Source organism: Trematomus bernacchii, unplaced genomic scaffold (genome assembly GCF_902827165.1).
Source record: "Trematomus bernacchii unplaced genomic scaffold, fTreBer1.1, whole genome shotgun sequence".
Lineage (NCBI taxonomy): Eukaryota > Metazoa > Chordata > Actinopteri > Perciformes > Nototheniidae > Trematomus > Trematomus bernacchii.
The window spans coordinates 18162486-18187976 of record NW_022987648.1 but is presented as its reverse complement, the minus strand read 5'-3'; the positions used below and the strand labels follow the sequence as shown (position 1 = coordinate 18187976).

The 25491-nt window shown below is 39.5% G+C and overlaps 2 protein-coding genes across 4 annotated transcripts; both read left to right on the top strand.

The window, feature by feature from the left end:
- tank (TRAF family member-associated NFKB activator) lies at window positions 1-5370 on the top strand. Of its 3 annotated transcripts, none has more exons than XM_034134475.1 (8): window positions 1-492; window positions 1001-1142; window positions 1385-1493; window positions 1632-1699; window positions 2854-2906; window positions 3003-3121; window positions 3656-4053; window positions 4690-5370. In XM_034134475.1, the coding sequence occupies exons 2-8, from the start codon at window positions 1044-1046 to the stop codon at window positions 4858-4860; spliced, it is 1017 nt and encodes a 338-aa protein (XP_033990366.1). In that variant the 5' UTR covers window positions 1-492; window positions 1001-1043; the 3' UTR covers window positions 4861-5370. The 3 variants fall into 3 exon arrangements, with proteins under 3 accessions (XP_033990366.1, XP_033990365.1, XP_033990364.1); XM_034134474.1 differs by having other exon boundaries at window positions 2-157; window positions 3003-3127; XM_034134473.1 differs by having other exon boundaries at window positions 2-492; window positions 3003-3127.
- Window positions 5371-19653: 14283 nt separating this feature from the next.
- Window positions 19654-23909, top strand: tbr1b (T-box brain transcription factor 1b). Its single transcript, XM_034134466.1, has 6 exons — window positions 19654-20345; window positions 20546-20700; window positions 20904-21025; window positions 21313-21471; window positions 21718-21779; window positions 22423-23909. Exons 1-6 carry the CDS (start codon window positions 19654-19656, stop codon window positions 23264-23266), a joined length of 2034 nt encoding a protein of 677 aa, XP_033990357.1. The 3' UTR covers window positions 23267-23909.
- Window positions 23910-25491: the final 1582 nt, after the last annotated feature.

The window sequence follows — 25491 nt, the reverse complement described above, 5'->3', positions numbered from 1 at the left end:
ATTCCCCGAGGGAAGTTCCCAACTCAAACTAGGCTATGTAAAACATACATTGCCATATCCTCTCCGGCGCTTCGTAACTTTGCATCTGAAGATTAGGCGACGACTCTGCGGTGGTGTCAACACAATAAATTCGACTTTAGCAGCTACATGAATGAAGGTAAGAGGACGCTCACTGTGGAGTCGCTGCTCCTTCGCTTTATCCGCCACCGGTTGAATGAGCTACAGCTAACCGGTCACTTACTGTTTAAAATACGGAACTGTGTGGACTAGGGTTTGCATGACACTTAAAAGTGCTTCCCTCCTGTGCCTCGGTAGGCTCCAACGTTAGTGTTAATGTAGGGTACTTCCTCTAGAAGCCGTTGGTCTGACAGCTACTCTGTCCTTTTATAATGAGGATTGCTTAATAATTGAAGAGCAGATCTGGGTGACGGTGACATCGGACTCTTCTTTTTTTTTCATCATCTCAAAACGTCCCTGAAAACTATTACCACAGTAAGTACGGTGCTGCAATTTGCAAAGTGTGCAAAATGTGCAAAATGTGCAAAAAAGTTGTTAAATGACACTTGACAACAACATGTAGACCTGTTTAGGTCAGGGTTGTTAAATGTTATATCCAAAGAATTGCAAAGTAATTCAATTCATTGTTTTGTTGCTGTGTTTTATTTGCTCAGCAACATCCTCATCATTTGTCACAGACTTCAAACAGGGCATTGATTGTTGAGATGTTAATACTATTCTGCTTTTGCACGTTAAATTATATGGAACCGGAACTGCCAACAGTATTTTGTAATGAACAGAAATTAGGAAATATGTTTACTCAGTTTCTCAATTCCTCAGTGGCTTACATACATTTAACACACTTATTTGACATCACTTTAAGGAGTCTTTACTTACATTGTGTCTGACAACATAAAGGAAATTAAAAGGGTAACTAGCTCCATATTTTCCTTGTTCAGAAAAGTGCTTTTATCATTTTGTGTGGTGTTTTTTTAATCACCAGGGCTCATGTCTGCTGTGTCAGGGATGATTGTGGAGCACACGGCATGGAAAGGAACATTGGAGACCAGCTCAATAAAGCTTATGATGCTTATCGCCAGGTCTCCATTGAAAAGGACAATGCTAAAAGGGAACTGCAACAAATGGTAACGTTGTGATGAGAAAAATGTTCAAACGTTGAGTGAAAAATTCAAATGTTGCCAATATAATAGTTCACAGAGTAGCTTGCCAAGTGTGTTTATTAGTTGTATTTGTGTAACCAGTCTAATAGAAATAAATGTGTTTTGAAAACATGATTAATATTTATCTTTGTATTAAAAAATATGACAGTTAAAGACCAGATTGCAGATATTGATGCGCAACAATAACAGAAACCTCATTTTTGCAGAGTGAGTATTATGAGAGTTACACTCAAAAACTTCAAAAGCAGATAGAGGACCAGCAGCAGTTGATTTCCAAACTTGAAGCTAAGTTATCTTCAACAAGGCAACCACCAGGTTAGTGAGACGTGCCACATGATCTCTACTTATTCTTATGCCGACAAGATAATTCTCTGCATCGCAACCTATGTACTGATATTGGACTATCTTACATTGCCTCCTGTTCAAACTGTTCTTTTTCTCTGTGTTTTATAGAGATGAAATGTGAGCCTATCTACCATCTCCTCGATGGGGCCAGCGCTTATAACAAAATGCAGTACCCGGTATGTTTGCTATGCTACAGTGTGGTTTCCCTAAGTCTACGCTTTGTGAAAAATTGCAATATAATGGCTCTGAAAATGTTTTTTCTTCATTGTCATTGTTGAAATTACACCGAACATACATGCAGCTTCCTTTTGTCGCACACAATTACATGTTGATAGTACTTCTGCTTGATGATGTTGTTGCACTTGTGCCAACAAGGATGTTAAAGGTAGGATAGGTAATTCACTTCAGAAACGCTTTTTGTTATATTCCATGGAATGCTCTTAACATCCCAGTAGCAATGAATAAATGAAATGCTTTGACAATAAATATATACAAATATTTCATCTGTGGAAGCCGTGGCGCTGTAAAACGCAAGTCCAATCCCGGCCCAGGGCAGATAACTGGATGGCCTGTCAGCCTTCCATCTCGTGCACAAACTTATCTCGTGCCCTCATTGGTCATGTGCGCGTTCGCGTGTGTTGGAGGAGGGGCTCTGTAAGGAAGACTGAAGGAAGGGGCAGATTTTTTTCGGTTGTGTACTTTCAAATTCTAGCTTGCTCGAGCTGGTTTCTCCATTCTTACCTACCCTACCTTTAAGAGAACACAATATATCAGTGAGAAATTAATAAAGCATTGACTGCCCCATATGCATTTTTTATAATCTCTTACCATTTTTTAACACTGCTTTTGTGACTCTGTCAGTCTGCAAATATTTAATTCATTGTAGCATTTCTGGCCTTTTGTTACACAGCTCTAAACCAGTTTGCAGATAAATACATGATAGTTAAGAGACATTATATTCTTGTTCAGTCATTCATGCTTATCAGAGATGAATATCCATATACTTTTAGAGTTGTATAATGCTTCCAATTGTTTTTACAAAGGTTCAAGCTAAAAGGAAACCTCAGATTACATTGCTGCTGTTACAATATCCAGCCACTATTTCACTCCTCACAAGGTGTATCTGCTCTTACTTCACCAGATGGTGCTAGAGGATAATATCACTTGCACAGTTCAGCAGCTTGAGCTTTGTTCAATATTTAACAGGCCAGGAAACATGCTCCACCAGTAAATGTAAATGTTTGATGTGTAAACTGCAGAGGCATTAACAATATGCCTTTGGATAATTGTTGCTAACGATCTCTATGAATGTAATGTCATTTTTTCACAGGACAACATGGGCACTGTTGCTCCTATTATGCCAGTCAACAGCAGCGTTGACTAGTATGTGTCTCTTACATTTTTATTTATATATGTATAAAAATCATGAACATTTCGGTTAAAGAATGGATTTTTTTTCACTATTTTTTTCTTTTTCAGTCAGGACATGTTGGAAGCATTTGAAGCAATTCAAGGGAAATTCCGGCAGATTCGCTCTCTTACCAGAAGACAAAAAGATCACCTAAAAAGATTCCATGCAGGAAATGATGCATCAAACGGTAATGGTAATATACACCAAAACAATTCCTTTTCTTTATGGCCTTTAACCTAAGTCTTGTTTTCTATATTCAATTACTTAAAGGAAAATGTGCTGAAATTTGAAAAAGGTTCATATATGTCATAACCACTTATAAGTTAGCTTGCTTTTGATAAAGATAAATATATAGCAACACCTTAACTAAGACTGTTCACAAATGCCTCTGTGCCCTTTGGAACAATAGCTGGCAACCTTTATTTAGAAAATGTATTCTACTTATTCATACAATATTTAATACAAAGGGTAATACAAATATTATTTCTAACAAATAAATAGGTGTATATATAGCTATGTATTCAGCTAATTTGTGTGTATACAGTACATGTTAAGTATTCAGTATACTGTATTTTTAAAGGACCAGGATTATATCTCAATGCAAGTTTTCAAATCGTTGCCAAGTTAAAATGTCATTAAAGCCAGCGCAGGAATACAGCGTCAAACACGGCGAGCGAGACAGAAAAACTGTAAAATCTTGTGTTTTTCTGCCGTCTGACAGATCAGCGGTTTTCCATGCCCATCCAGTGCACAGACCGTACAGCAGAGGCACAGAGACCCTTCTCCGCAGTACTCAGGTCAGCGGTGGATATTCCACTCCCGCCTACGTCTCTGGCGTCCCGCGGCACCAGCCCCGAGGACAGGGACTTAGTAGACTCTCTCACCAAACTCAGTGTCAAATTCCCGCCCTCTGCGGACAGTGAATATGACTTCCTGAACAGTGCACCAGAGAGACACATCGGTCCGACCATGCCCACCAAGCGGCCTCTCAGTACTGTTCCCTCCACGTTGTCAGAAGAGGAGCCCGTGGAACTGCCCATGCCTTTTGTCTACCCCCCATCCCCCTCCCACTCAACATCATCTTCGCTCTCCCAGGAGAGCGTGCGGGGACCCCAGCAGGTGAGAATCACAGGAGAAGGTCGGAGAAAACTAGTAGCACATTATCAGTGTCTGATTGGTATTTGCTAATGGAGGAGTGAAAGAGTGTGAAGTCCTAAAAAAAAAATCCCCTTGGCTTTATTTGAAACATATTACTGTGTAATGTGTTCTGATTCTTTTTTTATTCAAGCATGGATGCTCTGGTTCAATTTGGCATCTTAGCTAGAATATGTGAGCCAGATGGAAGCACATTACAGAGTCTGAATTGAGTGGTATTTTATTTGCTGATGTGTGCAAATGTCTAATAAAAACAAAATTGTGAATGACATGCAGTCAGATCTTAAAGTTGTTCCAGTTTTCCATGTTGAGATTCTTTCCCTGGATTACACCAACATGGACTTTTATAATAGGCTGGTTTCCTTGTGTGGTTAAACACATAAAGAGTGAAATAATTAAACACTTGAGAATAGCCTTTTGCCTTCACTGTTGCTGAGCGTTTGTGCAGACTTTTGGGTCGACATATACTTGTTTTTTCTTAAAGCAACAGATACTTCAACTTGAAGGCCAAGCGGTCCAACATGCTTTAATAGAGTGAGTGTAAGGATTGTTAAGATCATAAATAATATATTGTTTTCTTTGGTTCCTCCTGCCCTGCAGCCCCTCTGGAGCCCTGAGCTGTGTGATGCAGCTGATGTGGGGACAGAGCTGGAGACGCCTCCGAGCAGCAGTCCTGATAAATGTGCTTTCTGCCACGCTGTGGTGCCTCAGGAGCGAATGAACAGCCACCTCTACTCACATTTCTCTCCTAAAAACGAAGCCGACAATTGACAGTGGAAGCAGAGACTGGCAAAGCCCCGGCTACTCTGAGACTTGTTGTTCTCATGGTGTAGTCCTACCCGCCATGAACAACATGCGCTGTACTGGATTTGAAATGACACTGCAATAGGACTTGACTCCATTTATTTAATATAGAAGAATTGAATGGTACACTTTCTTGCCCATTATATTTTTCTAATATCACGCTGAGATTTTACTCTAGTACTAAGTGACAATGATGCATAATATGGTATATATGAGCAAATAAAGCCGACATTTACTCTTTACATTTTATATCATTTGATTGGTTTTCAAGATGTAAATATAAATGGGGTGCTCATAAGTGTATCCATACATTAAGCGTTAAAATGGACAAGATTTGCATTCTTTCTGCAAGATGTTTATAAATTATTATGCCAAAACCTAATTTGCATTATTAATATGTAGTTACTTTTTAAAGAAATGATTTGCTTTGTAAATTTGCAATATTTTTTGTTGAATTAAGACACCTTTACCTCTTTTTGTTGGCAGCAAGATGTGATATCTCAGAACAACCAGCGCTACACCCGGCTTAATTTTAGCTGGACTCATCAATGAGAGCCAACATATAGAGGAGGTACCTGCACACTTAGATATGTGCAACATTTTCCACTTTCTAACAGCCCTTCATTAGAGTATACCTCGTATATATCATATCTCAGAACAGATCTTTAGAATAACAATACCCATCAAATCACTCAAACGTTAATCAATCTTTTCCAAAACATGACGTATTGATTAGCACTCTTTAGACTGGCTCTACATTCCCATCGTTCTTTCGTGTTGTTTACTTCAACCAGGATAATTAGAAGCAGATGTATGTCATTACTGGTGCGGGGAGATGGGAACATTTCCAACTTACAAATGATTTTAAAAGGTAGTAAACCATGTACTCATTAAGTGTCTCCACAGATGGCAACATCTAACATTAGGCACAAGCTTGTTGTTAAATCACATGGCCATTAAATACAGTGTTTATGTAGGCATAATCATTTTAATTGACAAATGAACATTATTACTCCAGAGTTATAATATAAAACATTCCAGGTGTGCCAGTTTAATGTGTAATTTAAGCTAATATTAACAAAATAATAGTTGTGGAAAAACATATAGAAAATGGATTATATAAGAAGATTAGGGCCATATGCGGAGAATGTATTTTGGCATATACTGTATGTCAGCTATACTGAAACATCATCTGTTCTATTTCCAAATTACACAATGTATTTTACTGAAGAGGATTAGGGTTCATGTGAAACATTTATTTCAGTTAGTTTAGAGTCAGAATACTCTCTTTAAACTGGAATACATTGTCTTATATGGCTTTACTCTTTCCATAAAATACATTGTGATTTGGAACAGATCATTTTTAAGTCCGTCACATTTCCCAGTGTGCACACAACCATCATTTCACTGAGTCTTTTCTGAACAGCAGCATCAGCTTATTGCATGCAGCAGTATTTATTCACACCTTTGCAAACAATTTCAGTGATTTTCACCATTGGGCGTGATGATGTTTGAGGAAACGAAACACTGTGTGAGTGTGTTGGAACACTGTGTTGTGCAGAGAGGACCTTGCAGCCCTCAGCTATGGGCTGCTAACACTTGCTGGGTAGATGAGCTAGTGTGAAGACTGCAAACAACCTTTTTTTAATCTCTTTAAGTGTTTGGTATTCTAACTATATACCACTTATCAAATACTGCTTAACAGACTGATTGATTTGTTATATCAACCTTAAACTGATATTTGCGTTGCACATTTCACTGTGTTTCATTAATAGCTCTGAAGGGTGTAAAAATATGCAGAGTAGTAATGCAATAAACCATTCTAGTGAGTCATTGGACTTAGAGAAGAGCCTTCCTAAGATACAACATGCCCACCATGGATACGTAGGAAAGAATTTATTCAAATTTTATTTTTTTTGGCAAATGCATATCCCTAATGATCCTCTCTGGTTAATCTGTGAAGAGTCGAACATTGTGCAGCCTGCATGCTTTTCTCTCTGGGATCATGAACAGCTGCTTGCTCATAATTATGTTGTCATTCATTGTTATTTGGAAGAGGGTACTCGTACTGACAGCTAGGATTTTTTTTTCTATGCTTCCGTACATTGTACATTTACACTGCTTGTGTGTGCAGTTGTGTGAACTGTTTTAGAAAAGTCCACTTCAGCTTTTTTTGTCACCATCATTTCTAGAAGAATATAAGATGTGCCATATTTCCCCCTTGGACATTTGATACCAAAAGGCAGTAGATTTTAGATGGATTTAAGAGCTGTTAAAAAATAAATGAAAGGGGACAAAAAAAAGGAGAAGGATATGGATTGAGACGGAGAAGTAGCAGGCTGATTAAAAGGTGTCAACATTGCCAGGAGCAAGAAGGTGAAAGCAATCAGGGGTGAGAAGAGTGCAGCATTCGTGAGGGGCAACTAATTATCCATCTCATTTGTGGAGAGAAGCATTTGAGGCAGCTCTAGCCCACTGAATGGTGACAGATTGGTGCGGAGGAGAGGGGAGGTGTTAGAACAATGGAGCCCAGCTCACCATCATTACTGCATGCTAATCAGCAGTGCTTCTGCACCACCAATCGGTGCTGCGGAGAGTTCGGGCCGAGACAGGAGAGTCACCGGCTTCAGGGGACCAGCCGACAAGAGAGGGGGGGAATGATGCACAGTACGGCTGTCTGCACTTATTTGACTTTTTCGTTTATCCTATGCATCGATTGATCTATGTGGCCTGTGTCATCCGCTTGGAGGATTAATGCCACTAAAAGTTTAAATCAGTAAAATAGAAATAAATAGTATACATTTTAGGATTTCAGACAGTGGCAATGTTATTTAAATGCCGATACAACACAATGTCTATGAGACTCAATAAATGCACATTCAGTCTATATAAGCAAATTACATTTACATTTATGAAAATGAAAAATAAGGGAAAAGGAGATGGAAAAGTAGTAGAAAAGCTCAATAAAATGACACAAGAAAATAATTCACTACTTTATTGTGAGTACTGCAGAAATAATTGATGAAAAAATTCAAATCAGAGTCATCATTATAATTTCATAAAATACACATAAAACAAAGGTAGTTCACATGGTTGCAACACATTTCTTATGGTGTCACTTTCTTTGTCAATTTGTTCAGCTGTACTGAGTTCTGTGTTCGTGTTACAATGGTGTTCAAAAACTGATAAAAACAGCTTTGTGTTCCTGCATAGAAATCTACACTCATTATCCTATTGTGCACATAAGCATATAGCCACAGAAATCACACGTTTTCTAATGCGTGATGAAGGTGTGTTAGTGATTGTTTACAAAGCATGCTTTTATTTTGGGGTTTGCAAAATAGTAATATGCTTATTAGGGTGGTCCTTGTTATGCTTTTTACACCTATTGACAGTTTTCATTAATATACAAAAAGTACTTTTCCTTCTTAAATTACCTTCAATAGTGCCTGTATTCATATATTATTATGAATAGTGATTGTATTCATCACTTCTGTTTATGACTGGTTTGTGACAACAGGCTTAATAGATATCAAGAAATGTGTGCTTGATATAAAATATTCAAACAACAATAATATTTTGAATTTTTTGATCTTTATTTGCCAGTAATTGGATCATAATTGCAGTAGCAAAGAGACAGATGAGGCGCCATTCCACTAAGTCCTTTTTTCAACAATTACCCTTCTTAATATTCAAACAATGGTTATCAGATCGTGCCATTGCCAAGAAGGTCCAACACGAATGGGGGAAAAAAAAGGTGATTATTAAAGGGGTTTCATCAGATCGTAAAACAAAACAGAGAGATAGCAAGTGGACTAAGGTCCCCTGACTAGAATGGCCTCTTCACATCAATGTCATTTCGATAATTAACAACTTTGGAGAGAAGCATATTCAACTGTCTGTTCACTGGTCACCGTTGGCATGAGAGACTGCCAACTCTCATGGCGTTGGGAGCTGAGAGTATCACCAAACAGTTGTCTTGCCATGCGTTGGGCTGCTCGTGCTCTCTGTGCAGCAGTGGCGGAGCCGACTTTGGTTTCGATTAAATGTGTTGAAGCCATCGCTGCCTGTGCAAAGTCTCAGAACAGCCTCCCCTCTCCATTGTGTTTGTCTCAGTGCTGGTCTGAGAGCCCTGCTTTCTGGAGCAGAGATTTGGCAGTCACAGCAAGTGATGACAGAGGCAGTGGTGAGATCGCACCCAGAACCCCAGAGGAGGCTCACATTTCAGGGGGATGAGAGACTTGTTCAATACACAGAACACAAAGGCACTGATCAGAGGAGTCTGAGAATACTATTGTTCTGAAAATCACATTGTTCAGCAACCACTACTTTTATGTTTACTTGTGGATGGTGGGAGTGTTGGACATTTGTTAACTTCTGAACTTTTTAAAGACACTTGGCTGCCAATTGGAAATAACAGTACGACTGAAAGTCTGGCTCTCAAGATGGCATCCTCTTGTTATCTTATTGTCTCTTTTAAATCAGTGTAGGTTGTTTTTTTTCTCTCTTCTTGACACATGGGGGTGGGATGGAGCATGGCGATGTTTGCAGAATGGTAACTTGCAATTCAAGGGTTAAGGCAGCATGAAAGAATCCATTCTCGGTTTAATGACCTAGCCTTGCTGGGCGAGGACGACAGGGAACATGCTCTTGACTTGTACTGAATTTGCCAATTAACACCTCTGATAACAGGCTGCCTCTGAACATCACCAATGTAGAGGGAGGAGGAGCGACTCTCATGCACTTTGTTTTTCAGCCCCTGATCCTGTAAGGATAAGGTCTGCAATTTCTTCAGACTCTGAAAATGATTTTGCCTTGTTCACGGCTTGGTGAATTCTCTTTCATAGTAGAAGGCTTTGAAATAAATCCTCCCTTCATGTGCTGTGTAGTCACCGACTGGCAATGATGTTGGAAATATTTTATTTTTCCACGTGCTGCTCGAATCCTTATGTGGACATTCTATTTTTCGCACATGCCCATATGGCCATGTGCAGCTTCAATTAGACACATGGCTGGTATCTAAGATACACCGTGCTTGATTGGCTTTGTCCCTTCTTATTGTTGAAATCGAAAACACAAAACAACAGCGTTGTCCTTGATAGATATATGTCTAAAAAGATATGTCCCCTCAAATAAGGTTCCCGATTGCATTCACCCCTCTGGTTTCACACATGCTTATCAGACTCCCAAACAACACCTAGTACAGGTGTGAATATCAAATTCCCCAGTGAAAATCACAGTGGGTACTCGTGTGTTGTCCTCAGGGTCTTTTTACATGCAGCAGTGGTTTGCATTTGGGCCGAGATGCTGCCGGCTAACGGCAACTGCAGAAACACCTTTGGCTAAGTGCAAGGTGGACATCCTTACACCAAATGGGCTTAATGAGTGAAAAAAAAATGCCACCCAGATCTAATTGAAAAAGGCGATGTACAGTAGCTGGTTTTGCCCAGTAAAATCACACCATAACACAGTAGTTTCACAATTCATTAGCAGGTACTTTAACAATATACAATAATTGAAAGATGGCTGCATAATTGATAGCAGTTCACACCATGGGGAAAGTGCAGCGATCCATCTAATGATAGCAATAAGGTGTAGTGGGTTATGAAGAAGAAGTTAACACTTGAGGTGTGAGCAGTGTACAGTTGTGACGAAAAAAGGCCTCGTCCTAACACTTTGTCAACATAACAGATACAAACACTGCGAAAATGTTAGTCATATTGCTATCTGAACAGTTTCACAATGCTCAGAGTTATCATAGCTCTCATGTCCTCATGCTGACCACCTTCATGTCATGAGCAGAGATGCTCGTATGTAAGAGATGCTGCTTACAAATCAATTCATATATTCAGTGTTAAGAAACCATCTGGCTTGATTAGAGCTGAAAGTCATCCTGGCAGGCCAGTTTCCTGACTGACACCTCATAGAATTAGTGGGAGGACGGCTTCATTTATCGTCCTTGATCAGCTCAAAATACGCAATGTATCATCTTGCCATACTCTAAACTCAAATTTAAACAGGAAAGTCTTCCACCAGCTCCGCTTACCTCGAGTCTTTGTTACAGTATTAAACAGATTCAGCATATTCGGGTTGTTGTTTATTCGACGTAGACAGTGAGATATAACACTTTTTGTGTTCTCTTTGTGGAAGCTGTGAAAATGGCACGCCATATGTAATACACTTGCTTGCTGTTGGTCTTGCCAATTCCCCCAAGATCAGTCATTTCTGTGCCAACGCTCACACTCTCTCTTTGTCCTTGTGATTCGATTGAGCTTTGTGGATTGGATGGCTTTCTTCTTAAAGCTGTGTCGGGTGTTGTCAAGTTGTTGATTTGATGTCACTCGGGCTCAGTTAAAAAATAACAATCTGAACCAGAACATACGTGTTCAGATGCAAACCTACGAGCACATTTAATATAATCAGTCAAAGATAGTTAAAGCAGACCAAGAATAGGATGGAAAAAGCCTGAAGTACACATCGTAAACAGGAAGCAGATGAGAGACAGGTAGAGATAAACCAAATCATGCCCCTGCGATGTTTTTCCCTCTTCTAATTCTGCACCAAACAAATTGGCTGCATATTTTGTTCACACCTTTTGTAACCTGGGGATAACAAGCGCACTTCTCCCCCGTCATACCTGTGACAACAACCTGCAAAGTGCTCCCAGTGCCCTAATCTGAGCCCTGCTGCTGCTGCTGCTGCGGCTGCATGTAGATGTTGTTTTCATCTTCATAAGCAGCTTGTCCCTGTGTTTTTTTTTTTATACATTTACCACCCACCAGAATCACACAAGGTAAAGGAGAATATGCGAGTGTCTCACAAGCTACCAATTTTTTTTCACGAAAACATGGTCGCGCTCGGTAGGATGCAATAAAGGCATACTGATGGTGTTTGATTTAGAAATGGCAGTCAGACCATGATTTTAGCATCAACAGATGGCCAGTAGCTTGGTTTAAATGAGTAACACCACTGCCTGCTTTAGAGTTGGCTCAAGTAGTAGAGTAGTGTACTACCGTCTGATCATATCTCCCTGTGTGAATGATGATGTCACCACCATGATAGATGCTACTCAAGTGGGATCAGACCTACTCAGTGATGCCTGTAGAGACCAGCTCTGGGAGATCCCTGTCTGGCTGCATTATTCAACAATACTCCTTACCTCTCCTAGGGAAAAGGGACTGTTGAATATTTGAAAGATAGAATTTGATTTTTTATTTAAGTGTTTAGATGTGAGAGAGGGGGGAAAAATAGAGATAGTGCCAGTCGGTGCAGCCTGGATGGTCACCAAGGCAACTTGCCGAGATTTTCTTACTGATCTACGGGACTTCTTGGCCGTCTCACTTGGGGGACGTTTTGGAAAAGTAAGCTTCCTCGAGCGCCTTTTGACTGCGACTACGAGTTGCTGGATCATTGATCATTTTAGTCTCATAATTATGGCCACCAATTAGTTTGGATTTCTGATGAAACCTTCTTGCAAAGAGATTTGTAGTCACCTGCATGCATGTCTATATTTGTCTGGCATTTGCTACTCCCTTTACACTTTGTCGACTAGGGCTCAAACTGTAGCTTAAGTGAACTTTTTTCTAAAATCTTAAAAATAGTAAAAAGGTGTTGAGTCTCCTCTGGACTCCTGGGGTGTTTGGTGAAATTGACTATATCAATATTTCAGCTGCAACATAAGAAAGGGAATCTGCTCATTGATAACGTACCAGACATTGTGCCAGACAGTTATGGCCTATTTTCAGAATGACAGCATAAAAAAAACAACAAGAAAAAACATGGCTGCAGAACCACTGCTCCAAGATCCTGACGAGCCACGCTGAGTATCGATCCATCTGGCTCCGAAGACACTGTCATGTCACCTTTGCATTTAAGTGTTATGTTGTCAGCTTCAAATGATCTAGCTGTCAGATCTGGAAAAAGCCGGCCTGTGTGATGATGCTTTGTCTTTAAGTCAAGCTGTTACTACAACAATCTGCGGGATCAGCGATAGATTTGATATAAACTAGTATTTGTACCTTTAATCTCTATATTGGATGTTTTTATAAATATTTTTTAAATTATTTTGTATATTACACGTAATTTTAACATCAATTCAACATTGGTTCTCGACTTCACAGCTTCAGTCACTCTTTATTTTCCTTGGTGTCACCCACTCCTTCTCATTACTAAAAATACAGTTTACAACACATGTTATCAGAAGCTAAAAATGAGTGCAAATTGCTTCAGATTGGATTCTTACTGCAGATAACTGATAGCTAAAGGTTGGGAATTCAGCTTTGTGATGAAAGGGCACAGTCTTTCAACCAAGGTGTGGTAACAGGGTGAGAATTTGAAAGCAACTCCCTGCTAATGTTGGTCATATCCCCCCTAATGACAACACACCCACTGCATTGCACTTACAGCACTAATTTTCATGTTTTCACTACTAATCACTGCGAACACTTTCAATCGGTGTGTGATTTATCTTCTCCTTTTTTTCTTCTCTTTACTAATACAAAAATCAGTGTGTGGTTTATAATTCAGTCCCTGTAGGCTCCTTGGTTTGCTGGTCAATCACTTCCTAAAGGTTTGGAGATGGTGCGGCCCGGAGAGCGTTTCATCTGCTATGAGGGCAGCACTAGGACACCAGCCAGGGGTTCACACTTGTTGGAGCACACTGGAGAGGCTCTGGAGACGTATATCTTCATGACTATACGGTACTGTGTGTCATTCTCATTATTCTCGTCATCAGTGTGAAATGATGTCACTGTGTGATATATTCTTTTCTCTCAGCCACTTCTCAAACATGAAATGTCTTGTAGCACCTGTGCAGATGTATGGATTACACGTTCATAATGCTAAAACAAAGAAAGAGCAAATGGATCACTGCATTGATTACTGTTGTTAAAGTGTGTCAAGAACTGGTTTCCACATGTTTGTTTGTGCCTAGATGTGAGCGGTGGAGACATAAATCATGTCACATTTATTTTTCCTCTCAACTTGGAACATGGTTGTCTTCCCTGTAGAATTCAGAACTGATCATTAACCTTTGCTTTAGCTCCTTCCCTTGCCTGGTCACATTTCCTCTCTATTTGGTTCCTGGCCCCATATGCCACTTTCCTATTTCCTGCCTGCAGACAGCAGGGAGTAGCTCTATTATCACCTTCCTAGAGCTGTCTTTGAATGTGAGAGGCAATTCCATTTCACTCAGCCATGGGGAGGAGGAGGAGGAGGAGGAGGAGGAGGAGGAAAAAACACACACTACAGAGCACACAGAAATTGGTTTAAGATACTTCTTAAAGTCGAATGTAAGACTATGTTGCTTTTTCTGCTCGTACTGCCAATATCTAAGGATTATACGATATAGTTTGCTGTGGAGGTGCACTTTTGTGTAGAATAGTTCAAAATCAGAGCAAAGGTTAAGTGCTGTGTATCATGTCTTGTTGTTGTGTGAACACTTATCGTCAGATCCATTTAGAAGTCATCTTTTGAAATATTTACAGTCCTAAAGCAGCTATTTTACTGTTGTGAAGCTGTGCTAAACATATCAAAGATGTCTCTAATGCTTCCACTCTCAAGTGTGTTCTCTCCATTTTGCGACATTTTACTCGAAGCCTGTGTTATTTTTGGGTTTCCCTGAGTCTTATTCCAGCTTTTCTCCGCCTCTAGTTGCTAGGAATGGTAGGGCTCTTGACAATATTGCTCCTGGATAAATTAAACATGAGTTACGCAGAGTGATAATCTGTGGGCCTCTGTTTTCACACTGCATTCCCAATGAGCTGTGTGTTGGCCTGGTGGTGTTGCCTGTGATTTTAATGAAGATTATTCTTGTAACACGACAGTCGCCTGTTTGCTCCTATTGTGCCCCAAAATATTTGTCTTCAACCGGAGAATTTTGTTTATTTTTTTAAGACATCTGTGCAGCATTTGTATTTTATTTGAAAAAGTATTTCGGTAAATCACCCGTTAGATATAATGAAGAATATTTATGTAACACATTTTGTTGATCTATCAGATAACAGGTTTCTAAGTTGTTGTTTATAGATAATTCATCATCATGTCAAGCTAGTTATTGATAACAACATTAACTGGCAGTGACTGGGTCTTTATTTTCATCCTGTTTAAGCAATGCCGTTTAGCATAAAAGCTAAGCTTCAGTCACTGGATTTGCAGTCTTCTTTCTTTTTTTTGACATATCAGTGTTCAGCTTTAGGCTGATATAGTGCTCGAATGAAAACCTCAGAGGATTCTCAAAGGAGTAAGTGCACACTTCATGGCATGGCCATACTCTTAAAATGGAACTGATGTTTTATAAATAATTTCAACGTTACAAACATCAGCCTCACAATCACAGTGATTCAATGATATTCATTTGGCATAAGTCAGTTTCATTTCTGTGTGCTTTTCATCAGAAATGCCTTAAAAAGTAGAGTTAGTCTGAATTTTTCATGCCTTGGGCTTACTGGGGACAGGGGCCATGTTCTTCACTTGCAGACGTCTGACAGTGCATGGCAGCAGAAATAACAAAATGGTCACAAACCCCAACTGCACTCCCGGGTCACACAGGCTCTTTAAAATGTAAAGAGACTAGCAACGCACCAAACAGTTGATAACAGGTCACTCGCAGGTGATAAAAGAAGTTTCCGTAGTGACATTAGCCCTTCCACTAACTTTGTGATTCCTGACATTATATCCTCACCCTTTGTTAAGCATAATATTACACATCAGAGAGCATGAGATTTGGCACTGCTCTCTGAGGGTGTGCAGCACCCAGAGGATTATTATATTTCACAAGTGTCATTTGCTACAAAATAGGTATGAAATAAAATTCACACATTTATAATTATGCATTAATTTTCCCGTCATCTCTAGTCTATTTTTCCAAAGGGGAGGTCTCAATTGAGCGCTGAGTTGAGAGCTCATGGTGCATTCTTTCATAAAGAGTAGAGTATTATTTCCATAGGAGTGTTAATTGCCACACTGTCACTGTCCGGTTATGTAAAAAAACGACTAACAAAAATAAAGACAGAAGATAAAAAATAACTAACAACAACATCTGCTTTATCCTTTACCTTAATCAAGAGATAGACACATGTGGTGCAGGAATATTGAAAAGCATAGTGCTGATCTTTTACACAAGACTGTGGTTAGAGATGACCTTGCAACTAAAAAATGTACTGAATTTAATTTAAGTAGTGCATTGTCATGTCATAAATCAATAAACTGAATTTAATTACCTGAAATAATACAGTTTGAGTATTATTCTTTCATTTTTATTTTTGTAAAGCTTGATTTGTATTGAATACACGGTGAACTGATCAGTAAGAAACTAAGTAGTATAGCTAAATACATCAACAATAGAGAGATCAATAATTTTATTAAAATAGAATCTCTGTTATCTTGCATTGTTCTCTGTTCCAGATAAATCAGCAAATGTATAAATATTTGTTTTGGGTGAATAATCTCTAGAGAGCAGGCTCAGGTATTAGCACAGGAGCCATGTCACTTGTGCTTCCAGTGAACATCACGATCACCTGTCCTGAGGTTAATTTGTGGTGAGCTTTGTGGTAAGGAATCACGGTTGAGTCCGGACATCAATAATGAGCAGGTGTAGGAGTGCACTTCTGCGTAGACGCGTGTCTTGTTGTGTCCAGGGAGGACAGATAATAAGGGTTTAAAAGCCACAACTGTCCACTCCGCCCCTTAGCAGGCCTCCAGCTGTCTTTCCTGTCAAAGAGCACCCTGATTCCCTCTGACAGAGCAGATCACTGATGGCAGGAAACCACAGGGGGCAATAGTTCTGTTAGCAAAACACAAAGCACCCCCACACTTGATCAGATTGGTCATGCTAGGTAATTAACAAACTAAGGTAAATACAGCTATTGCCTTTTTTCCTAAAAAATCTAAGAGCCTTGAAGAAAGGAAGTAATACTTCACTTTGATTTATTGATGGAAATTGCAATGTGACGTCTGGCAAACAACATATAAATAACTTAAAGGCCATCTTAAATGCATTCCCATGAAATTTTTAGTGCCGCTGTAATATAAGCCACTACCTGTCATGAATCCCAAATAACCTTGGCTCTATCCTCTTAGTTCAGCCCAGTGTGCCTCATTCCTTATTACTGGCCTGACAAGGAAATGTTTACCCATCCGACAAGAGACAAGCCATTTCATAGTCGGAAAAAGCAATTTCACCTGACTGGAGTAGCACACTATGTCCCCATATCCTTGCTGGCTATAATTTTGTTGTCATTTTGTGTGCTGTGATCATATCATTGAAGTGACAGTGCTGGGCATTAGGTAAAGTCCCTGAGCCGGTGCTCACTTTCAGGCTTTTTCTCTCCTTGTCATTCACATTGATTAGATTAGACCCAGGTGGCAAGCAGATTTTTTTGGCACAACAATAAAAAATGGTGATACAGCGGCCTGAAAAAAAAAAACACACGCTGTGTTATGCTCAACTGAACATTGTTAACCAGAACTGATTTTATTTAAAAAGAGCCTTTTTTGTATCTTTTGAGAGTTATTTCTAATGATCTTTCAAATAGTTGTGTTGCAATTGTGTTTAGGCTTTAGTATTATACCCTATCTGCATTAACAAATTGAAAATGTGGACATGGATTATGAGAATTAAAGTTAAAAGGTGATTTTAAGTAGAAAAAGCACAAATACTGTACATAGGGACCCAGTGAATTAAGCTCAGCTGGTCAATGGAGGGGTTGGTACAAGGCAGGGGGAAGAGATCCTAATCTGCACTATGCCATCTTCCCCAGGGACAAGGCTGGCCACCAGCATAACAAATCAGCCCCCCCCCCCCTAACCCTCCCCTTCTTTGGTTATGTCCACTAGCTGGCTGAGCCAATAGAAATACAGGACAGAGTCTGATAAATAGGCACCAGAGCACCTGGGGAGAGAAAGTGTGTTGCTGCACGGGTGATTCAACAATTGGTTGGTTCAGGGGGTGGGGGGTGTGTGTGTGTGGGGGGGGGGGGGGGGGGGGGGGGGGTGCAGCCCATTTTGCAGCCCATTTTGCTTATTAAAGATCAGTGATGGAAGCGAACCATAATCCTGTAATGAGCAGAGCAGAGAGTGGCCTCTTTACGTGGGCTCAGACAAGCCTGTGCTTGCATTTTTCACAGGAATAGATTGCTGGACCCTATAGCCCGACTGTAATGACCCCTCTTGTTAGCTTCAGAGATTCATGGCAGTTCCTCAGAGAGACAAACTCGTGGATGTACCGAGAAATAGACCCTGATTGGTCTTCTTACCATCGTCTGGTCCAGATAGTGCTGTGCAAGTTAATGACACTGCAGTACCAAACCAAAAGTTATTTAGTGATGGGAAAATAATCAGTTATTGGCCACATCTTCACTACTTTTTATTTAAAGTTGTTTCTGTTTGGTCTACCCCAATTTACACACATGAGAAGAACCTTTTAATAGAATGCAATTGAATACAACCACATACAAAACTAACATTGTGTTAAGAGTTCAACACCTGCCTGACTGCAGTATAAGCTTTATAAAGGTTATATTGAGTTACATTATTGTTCAGGTGTACAATGCACTAGAAGTGTAAAAAATCAGGATGAAATGATTATCACCAATTTAAAAAAGGTCTTACAACCATTAAATAAACTCTAAGCACCTCCCCCTGAAAAACAGTTTGTGTAAATAACCATCAAGAAGGCTGCAGCTGTTCTAGGATTTTAGTGTAATATTCATAAATTAATTTAATCCCTATCAACATCCTGATAATAATTCATTAAATTACGTGAGGTCTTCAGGTACTTTTGTAAAGATGGTATTAAAAATGTTTTGTTGTTTTGCTTTGCTCTCTTTTATTTTCATTTCGATGTTAGACATACTTTAATAAAACAAATGACAAGTTATCTTAGAGATGTGCATTCTGCTGACATTTAATTAATCCTTTCAAATATTATTTAGTGGGAAATGCTTCATTAAGTGCGACCAATCAGACGTAATGTGAGTTAATGAGCCTCTAACTCGTACATAACTTCTCCAAAAGACAGAAAAAAGGAAGTGATTGTATTAAATAAAATGTAATTCTAACCATTTTGAGGTTTTCTTTTACTATCTGAGATGTATTTACCAAAGCAGCCCTGTTATCAGTCCACGGGTTCATAACTTTAGGGCATTACATATTTATCAGCACTGGGACTCATAAACACATCTTCAGTGGGACGCCATGATTTCACGCTATACCACAAACATTTTAAGGCATCAGATGCACTGCCTGTCATGGACTGTCATTTTTGGTGTGTTAATAATATATCTTGGTTTCCTCGGCAGACATACTTTGGCACTTTGGCGCATAAATAGGTAAATAACGCGGACAAATAGGTAAATAACGCAGCTGACGTGAGAGCTGTCAGTAGAAAACAATATTTAGAACCGTTATACTTTTATTTTTCCTGCTCATATACATCAGAAACAGTTGGGGTCCATTTATTCTAATCAAATATAGGCCCATGTCACACTACAAACAAATCACTATGCTCACAGCGCTCCTCAGATTGTTCTAATTAAGAGCTGTCTAATTAAATTACAGCCTTGAGTTAACCAATGACAATACTTGTTTCATTAGCAAAGCAGGGAGCCTGATGGGAAGAAAATCCGTTCCGATCGCAGGATGGTGTCAATTGGCTAATTTGCTGCCTTCAGTAGCACAAGGCGTTTTCATAATGTTATATTAGGAAAGCGCGTTTAAAAGCTTGTGATATAGGTTGAGCTAATAGTGGCTTCATATTGAGCAATGCAAGTCGAGAATTGCATCTCGCCAGCGAGTGATCTCTCCAATAAATTTATGAATGTGGGCAGTGGCTTCTCGAGCTCCGATGGATCAGAGCTTTCGTTGCAGGACCATCCTATTATATCTGCAAGTGACAACCTGGAGAGAAGTTCACCTCTTAAAAAAAACTCTGGGGAGATGACGAATCAGTCAGAGGCAGACAATTTTCCCGACTCCAAGGACGCATCAGGGGACGTCCAGAGGGGCAAACTCTCTCCTGGTCTACACGGAGTCTCTGACATCCGTCATAATTTCGATGGATCTGCAGGAGAAAGGTGCATCTTTTCTCCATCTACCCAGCCACAGTCAGTCTCAGCAGCTCCCAGTGCCATGTTCCCTTACCCGACGCAGCATGGACCAGCGCACCCGGCATTTTCTATCGGAAGTCCCAGCCGGTATATGGCCCATCACCCGGTCATCACTAATGGAGCTTACAACAGCCTTCTGACCAACACTTCTCCTCAAGGCTATCCGGCAGCGGGCTACCCGTACGCGCAACAGTATGGACACACTTACCAAGGAGGGGCTTTTTACCAGTTCTCCACGGCGCAAGCAGGACTGGTTCCGGGGAAAGCGCAGGTGTATCTGTGCAACAGGGCCCTGTGGCTGAAGTTCCACAGGCACCAGACAGAGATGATCATCACAAAGCAAGGACGGTAAGTGGTGAAGGTTTAAATACATGACTTACAAGCGTTTATTTCCAAAGTTAAAACAAATGTTTTGATAAGCTTATCATCAACACATCTTTCCATAAATAAAAAAGCATGGTGGAGGAATCTTATCTTACCTATTTTATGTCCATTTTTTGTCATAGCAGGCGTTTTCTAAATCTGTGTTTTTTCTTTATTTTCCACAGACGAATGTTTCCATTTTTAAGCTTCAACATCTCTGGCCTTGACCCAACTGCTCACTACAATATATTTGTGGATGTAATACTTGCTGATCCAAATCACTGGCGATTTCAGGGAGGCAAGTGGGTGCCATGTGGGAAAGCAGACACAAATGTTACAGGTAATACAAATAATGAATTCCTACATTTATTGTAATTAACATTTGTTATTCCATATTAAAATTGTTTGTGATTTTTTTTATTGTACAGTTGTACCACTGTGTATTTTGACAACATTCAGATAAAGAAATAAAATCCCGGCCATGTTTTTCTTATTATTATTTTTTTAATTAACCCTGTTTTGATTTTGCTTGTTCTTTTATAGGAAATAGGGTTTATATGCACCCGGACTCACCAAATACCGGAGCTCATTGGATGCGTCAAGAAATATCATTTGGAAAGCTAAAGCTTACAAACAACAAAGGTGCCTCCAACAACACGGGACAGGTAATGCAACATGTTTGAAAACAAACATTTGTTGGATTATTTACGTAATAGAAGTTGTACAAATAAAAACATGTTTTCCCTTCCTATCTTTTGCATTTCAAATTATTATTTTTAAACTAGGTGTTTTAGTTGTGTGTTTTTACAGTGCAATTTCACTAGTAAAGCGTTATAAAAATAATCATAGAATACAAGATTAATGGAGCTAAATCAGATCAGCATGCTGCTTTAATCATCTATCCAACGTTTGGAGCTGAGTTTCTGACGCGCGTCTTTAATTGGATCTCCAGATGGTGGTTCTGCAGTCTCTCCACAAGTACCAGCCCAGGCTCCATGTGGTGGAAGTAAACGAGGATGGGACAGAAGACACCAGCCAACCAGGAAGAGTCCAGACTTTCACCTTCACAGAAACGCAATTCATCGCAGTCACAGCCTACCAGAATACCGACGTAAGACCACTTCATATCCCACACAACCCTGAAAGTGTTCCCCCAAACAAGGCTCATATTAATTTGTTAAATATTGTTGAAAAGAAACAGAATTTTCTGCATTTTCAAATTATAGTTATGTTAAGCTCGTTGGTTTGTAACAATTATGTGGATTTTAATAAGCATAAACGTATAAGAAATATTATTTTTCACATTGAAAGAGCTGCAGTCCGCATATTTCTTAATAATGGCGTTATTTCTCCACAGATTACGCAACTGAAAATTGACCACAATCCGTTTGCTAAAGGATTTCGGGACAACTACGACACGTAAGGTTTTCCTTATTATTTTTACAATACTTTTATTTAACTGTAATTTTATTTGGTATAGCTTCTTTGTTTGAATAAATCCATAAAACTCCTAAATCAAGAACCAGATAATATCTTATTAAAATTGTTTAATGCAACTCTAAAATGCTGCTATAAGGATAGGTTACAGGGTTATAAGATTTAAGAGAAATCGAGAAAATAAAAACATGGGTTTTTGTACTTTTAAATTGATTATAACTGAAACGAGGAAATTGCAAACAATTTCATTTGAGCTTGGCCTATCTGGTTTTGAAAATATAAGCTAATTAAACACTTGCAATATTAAACTTGTAAAAGTAGTTGTAAAAGAACTGAAACAATTACTTTGTGGCAATGCAACTTGGATCAATGTTTTAATAATTTGTATAAAGCTGAGGGCCTATTTGGAAACACTTGACATGCGTAAAGATAGGGTGTGTTGCCAAAAATGTTTCAAACGTATGGAATTGAGGGGAATTGTATCCCCTCATGAGATATTATAATCTAGCCTACTAAATACAGCATACATGTTATATTGACCTACATTTCACTAACTATAGAAACCCTGCTTTATCGCACAGTTGATTAACTGAATTGTCTCTCTGTTTTTCTCTGCATCTCTCAGTGTCTACACAGGCTGCGACATCGACCGCCTAACTCCATCACCGGGTGACTCTCCGCGTTCACAGATCATGCCGGGTGCGAGATATGCCATGCATAGCTCTTTCCTGCAGGACCAATTTGTCAGCACTTATGCCAAATCTCGCTTTCACCCTGGCGTGGGGACTTGTCCTGGCACGGAGCGCAGCGTCCCACTCGGCAACAGCTTGCTGTCCCCGCAGCAAACCGACGAGCCCACTGTTGCCACCCCCCCGCAGCGATGGTTTGTCACCCCTGCCAACAACCGACTGGACTTTGCTGCCTCGGCATACGACGCCGCTGATTTCGCCGGTAACGCGGCCACCTTGCTGTCCTACGCAGCGGCCGGAGTGAAGGCTCTTCCCCTGCCGACTGCGGGCTGCTCCAACCGGCCTCTTGGCTATTACGCAGACCCGTCAGGCTGGGGAGGACGCACGCCGCCGCAGTACTGTGGCGTAAACAGCAAACCCAGCGCGGTCTTTTCCTGCTGGCCCGCTAACTCTCTCGGTGGCAGATCGGGCACCAACTACCTGAGCGAGGAGGGAGACCCCATCCCAACAGAGAGGTCACCGATCGGCGTCTCCGAGGAGCCCAAAGCCAAAGACATGACATCAGAGTCGAACTGGATAGAGACGCCGTCCTCCATTAAGTCCATCGACTCGAGCGATTCTGGTATCTTTGAACAGGCCAAAAGGAGGAGAATCTCACCTTCTGCCACGCCGGTTTCAGAGACAGTGTCCCCGTTAAAATCGGAGCTGCTGGCACCGCGAGAGTGTGAGAAAAACTGCACAAAGGACATTGGGTACTACAGTTTCTATCCTCACAGTTAAAATGACAAAAGAGTGAATCTGTGAATCAATCAACCTATCTCTATCTATCTATCTATCTATCTATCTATCTATCTATCTATCTATCTATCGATCTATCTATCTATCTACAGGTTAATCAATACAAATACAAAAGTTGAAAAGGACTGTCACCTCCACAGTTATGGACAAAGTGTACATTCTTCCATGGCTCGGGCGCCTTGTTTCCAGAAAACACTGTAATTGTAAATATATTGTACATAATATGAACATTTGGTGATAGTGATTGATTGTACACAGAATAGATACAATCTGATTTATAAGTAGGCAAGTGTTTTAAAAACCTCATATGTTAGCCTAAGCTGTTAGTGAAGAAAGATATCGATAATCTTGTACATGAAATGTTCTTGTGTAGCATATGCTGACATATTAATCCCTGTCAGTGAAAAAAATTTGTATTTTGTACTTTATCAAAGCTGTAGGCTACCAAAAGATTATGACGATCACTGCAACATTCATGATACCTGTGGATTAAGAAATTATAAATGTTGGTAATGTAGATTTAGTATTATTTCATTTTTATTTTGTATTTAAGAAGGTTATTTTTCATAGCCTGTATGCTAATGTTGTTGTGAAAATCTCTGTATCTGCTGTAATGTGATGTAAACCTAATAAATGATGTTATCATCAGGACAACCAATTCTTTATTTCTAAAAAAATATCATGCTCCTACTGTATTTTAATAATTGTTATTCCGACTATCTTAAAACAGACCAATAATTATTTAAAACACATTTTTTATGAACGCATCATCATTTTTCTTCATCCCATCATCTTATGATGCTTATGAGAGACAATCTTGTGTCTCATCTTAAAATATTGAGACATTCAATAAAAGTGAGAGCATGCCCTCTTATGCATCCACTGATTTGTCCAGAATATCCCAAAAAAATAATATTTCGGATTCAAATTTCAGTTTATTAAGACTCTCCCGTGGCAAAAATGGCACATCTCCTTTTTGCTATTACTGTATCAAATAAAAACAGCAACAAATCATGTGAGATATTAACAATGCAAATACATTTAAATAGAGCTACACGTTGTTGCGTATTTAGACACCCTATTTATTATAGGCTGATTTAGAAATAATATTTTTCGGCAATAACATTTGGTTGGAATGATATCGTTTGCCAATCTAAAAAGGTGAAAACTTCATAGTTACACTGAAAAAAAAAACTGTGAAAATGACCAGTTTTCTGTTCGGCACCCAAAGGAAGTGACACAAGAAAAGAAAGTCTTGTCCGTGTAAAAATGTGCAAATGAGTAAACATCACTTGAAAATACACGATTTAGTTTTTACTATAATTGACTGCAGGATGATTGGTTTTGGTATTGCTGCTCTTGTCATTAGATTGTGTTAATGGCTTAATTTGAGAAAAAAAATAAACACTGACATAAAATCTGTGAAGTTAAGAAATATAATTAAAACGGATGCATAATAAACCCAATGTGCACATAATTTGAATTTCGTTATGAAGGAGATGCTCACAGCTGCCAATAGACGTGTGGTGTTTAGCCTGCATGTCTTAAATTGTGTTTGTGTGTGTGTGTATTTATGCACTGACGGGAAGCGATAGACCTTCCCAGGGATACACAGTAGATGGCGATATCTGAATGCATGATCAGCTTGTTGGTGTGTGGCTCTCTCAGGTCAGTCGGGTCCAGTGGCAGCTGTAATAAAAAACGTTAAAAAAATATATCAAAACTTATTTTTATGACTCAATGAAAATGTGTACAGATGTTTCCCTTTTGAATTCAACGACACATGGACAGGGATCTACACCAGATGGCGATGCTTTACTATTATTATATCAGCTGAAGGAACCCCTGCTGTTAAAAATACTTAATACTAAATCTGCAGGGCCAAAAATGGTTTCAACTGCAACCAACAAGCTCTGATGAACAAGTCACCCTGGGAAGTAAACACTCTTCCTGAAAACAAACACACGTGAAGCTATAAGGACTTTGATATGAAAACCACATATCCTTATAGAACACTTTATGAAGTCTACTTGATGTATTGGGTGGATGGAACAGTGAAGTTGGACTCAATAAATTTGAAGATCTGTTTAACCCTTATATACAGTATATAGTTTAACCAACATTTCTAATCATAGAATACAAAAAAGAAGTAGAATTTAATGGATATTGGTTGGTAGAGCAGCACATTTGATGTGGCTGCTTTGTGT

Bases quoted from the DNA above. Each gene is read 5' to 3' on its own strand.
- tank (XM_034134474.1), top strand. From the start codon at position 1,044: ATGGAAAGGAACATTGGAGACCAGCTCAATAAAGCTTATGATGCTTAT. The intron at 3,128-3,655 runs GTAATATACACC...GCCGTCTGACAG, and splicing joins TGATGCATCAAACGGTAATG to ATCAGCGGTTTTCCATGCCC. The intron at 4,054-4,689 runs GTGAGAATCACA...CCTGCCCTGCAG, and splicing joins GCGTGCGGGGACCCCAGCAG to CCCCTCTGGAGCCCTGAGCT.
- tbr1b (XM_034134466.1), top strand. From the start codon at position 19,654: ATGCAAGTCGAGAATTGCATCTCGCCAGCGAGTGATCTCTCCAATAAA. The intron at 20,701-20,903 runs GTAATACAAATA...GTTCTTTTATAG, and splicing joins AGCAGACACAAATGTTACAG to GAAATAGGGTTTATATGCAC. The intron at 21,026-21,312 runs GTAATGCAACAT...TTGGATCTCCAG, and splicing joins CCTCCAACAACACGGGACAG to ATGGTGGTTCTGCAGTCTCT.